Source organism: Chanos chanos, chromosome 8, assembly GCF_902362185.1.
Source record: "Chanos chanos chromosome 8, fChaCha1.1, whole genome shotgun sequence".
Classification (NCBI taxonomy): Eukaryota; Metazoa; Chordata; class Actinopteri; order Gonorynchiformes; family Chanidae; genus Chanos; species Chanos chanos.
Window position 1 is genome coordinate 17,822,522 of NC_044502.1, and position 2,500 is coordinate 17,825,021.

Consider the following 2,500-nt stretch of genomic DNA (forward strand, 5'->3'; position numbering starts at 1 on the left):
CTGATTCCACAACACCCCAACAACACAATACTGCTTCATCTAATTCCACAACACCCCAACAACACAATACTGCTTCATCTGATTCCACAACACCCCAACAGCACAATACTACTTCATCTGACTCCACAACACCCCAACAACACAATACTGCTTCATCTAATTCCACAACACCCCAACAACACAATACTGCTTCATCTGACTCCACAACACCCCAACAACACAATACTGCTTCATCTAATTCCACAACACCCCAACAGCACAATACTACTTCATCTGATTCCACAACACCCCAACAACACAATACTGCTTCATCTAATTCCACAACACCCCAACAACACAATACTGCTTCATCTGATTCCACAACACCCCAACAACACAATACTGCTTCATCTAATTCCACAACACCCCAACAACATAATACTGCTTCATCTGATTCCACAACACCCCAACAGCACAATACTACTTCATCTGACTCCACAACACCCCAACAACACAATACTGCTTCATCTGACTCCACAACACCCCAACAACACAATACTGCTTCATCTGACTCCACAACACCCCAACAACACAATACTGCTTCATCTGACTCCACAACACCCCAACAACACAATACTGCTTCCTCTGAAATAAGAGGCTTTTCACACCAAGGCTGTGCTCTAGACTGACTTCGTAATTATGTTGTATGTACCATGGCACACAGCTCTTGGGTATCCCTGGGATATAAAAATTAGTATAAATATCACCTGTATATAAAATTTATATATATATATATATATATATATATATATACACACACACACACACACACACACACACACACACACACATATATATATACATATATATAAAATTTCATGTTGTTATATTATTTTCATTTTTACTTTTCAAATCTGAACCTAACGAAAAAGGAGGAGTAAGATGAGAAACTATTCTAGTCCAGTCTGTTCTATTCTATTCTATTCTATTCTATTCTACTCTACTCGACTCTACAAAAAGCTGAGACAGTTGAACTAAACTGCATTGAACTGAGCTAAAATAAAGTGAACTGGACTGGACTGAACTGAACTAAAATAAACTGAACTGAACTGAACGAAAATAAAGTGAACTGAACTGAAGCTGTGGGTAGGATTCAGTAGGTGGGTTATGGAGAGACCCAGGCCCTGGTTGGGGTAGTAGGGAGGACGGTGGGCGGTCCTCCAGTCCTGGTATAAAAGGCAGCAGTGTTTGGGGGGTTCTGACCTTCAGGTCGCGGTTGTAGCGGTCAATTTCGGAGAGTTTCACTGTGGTCTCTCTCTCCAGAGCATCCAGTTGCTCCTTTAGTTTCCGACAGGAATGTCCCTTCTCATTCACGCTGTTCTTCATCACACTCACTGCTGGAGCTGAGACACACAGGCAATGAGCGTAAAGCTTGGTGTGTGTTGTATCAAAGCTGTGTGTGTGTAATGCTGGAGAAGTGTGTATAATGCTGGATCAAAACAGAATGCAGTCAGAGTACTGTATGTATAAAGTTTGGACAGAGTGTGTGTAAAATGGGAGTGTTCTACAAGTTTGTATGAAGCGAAGGTATTTTATGCGTGTGTGTGTGTGTGTGTGTGTGTGTGTGTGTGTGTGTGGTCACCGGCAGTGCTGCTCTGACTGAGGTTTTTCAGGTGGTCAGACAGTCTCTGTCTCTCTGGGACCAGCTGACTCAGCTTCTTCTCAAAGTCCTATAGAACACAGCAAAATCATCAGCTACACCACACTTCACATTAAACAATAACCCTAAAACTCTCAGTTACACCACACTACACATTAAACAATGACATTTAAACTCTCAGTTACACCACACTACACATTAAACAATAACTCTAAAACTCTCAATTACTCCATGCCACACATTAAATACCGACAATAAAACCATCAGTTACACCATGCTTCAAAATTAACAACAATAAATACATTAAATATACTAAGGTACTAAGCCACACACCACACACAGACTAATAACTAATGACCTAAACCAGACACAGACACAGACACACACACACACACACACACACACACACACACACACACACACAAGGTCGATGAACTAAACAAATCCTAAAATTGAATCATGCTTTGAAATACTTTTGAAATACTGCTTATAATTTCAACCTCAAACTCAATCTGCAAAGCGCTGATCTCACTAATACGCCTGTCCCTCTTCTGATTGGTCAGATCAAGCTCCGCCCTCTGGACCTGCTTCTTGCTCTGTGCGTCACGGAGACAGTCAGATATCTGTCTGTGCCTGTTGCCCTGTGAGATGGTATGACACAAGAATGAGTACAGAAGGCCCACAGTAAGTAATAAAGCCAATAAAGGTTAATAACTGCCGATGAACAAAGCCACTGCTTCAGAACCGGACCCTTGTTTTGAGTGATAGTTAAGTGAAAGTTTCAGTGATACTGATAGGTGAATCCTGGTGTGGGGATCCAGTTGGGGGTGTGCAGGAGTTTTATGTCTGAGGGTCAGGAGG

General features: G+C 41.7%; 1 protein-coding gene across 1 annotated transcript in view; it reads right to left on the reverse strand.

The window, feature by feature from the left end:
- itsn2a (intersectin 2a) overlaps positions 1-2,500 on the reverse strand; it is a 25,215-nt gene that overhangs the window by 16,030 nt on the left and 6,685 nt on the right. Inside the window, exons 13-15 of the mRNA XM_030782946.1 lie at positions 2,140-2,280; positions 1,622-1,709; positions 1,243-1,382 (exon numbers count right to left, since the gene is read on the reverse strand). Of these exons, the coding sequence (XP_030638806.1) occupies positions 1,243-1,382; positions 1,622-1,709; positions 2,140-2,280 (369 nt within the window). The remainder of the gene's footprint in view (positions 1-1,242; positions 1,383-1,621; positions 1,710-2,139; positions 2,281-2,500) is intronic.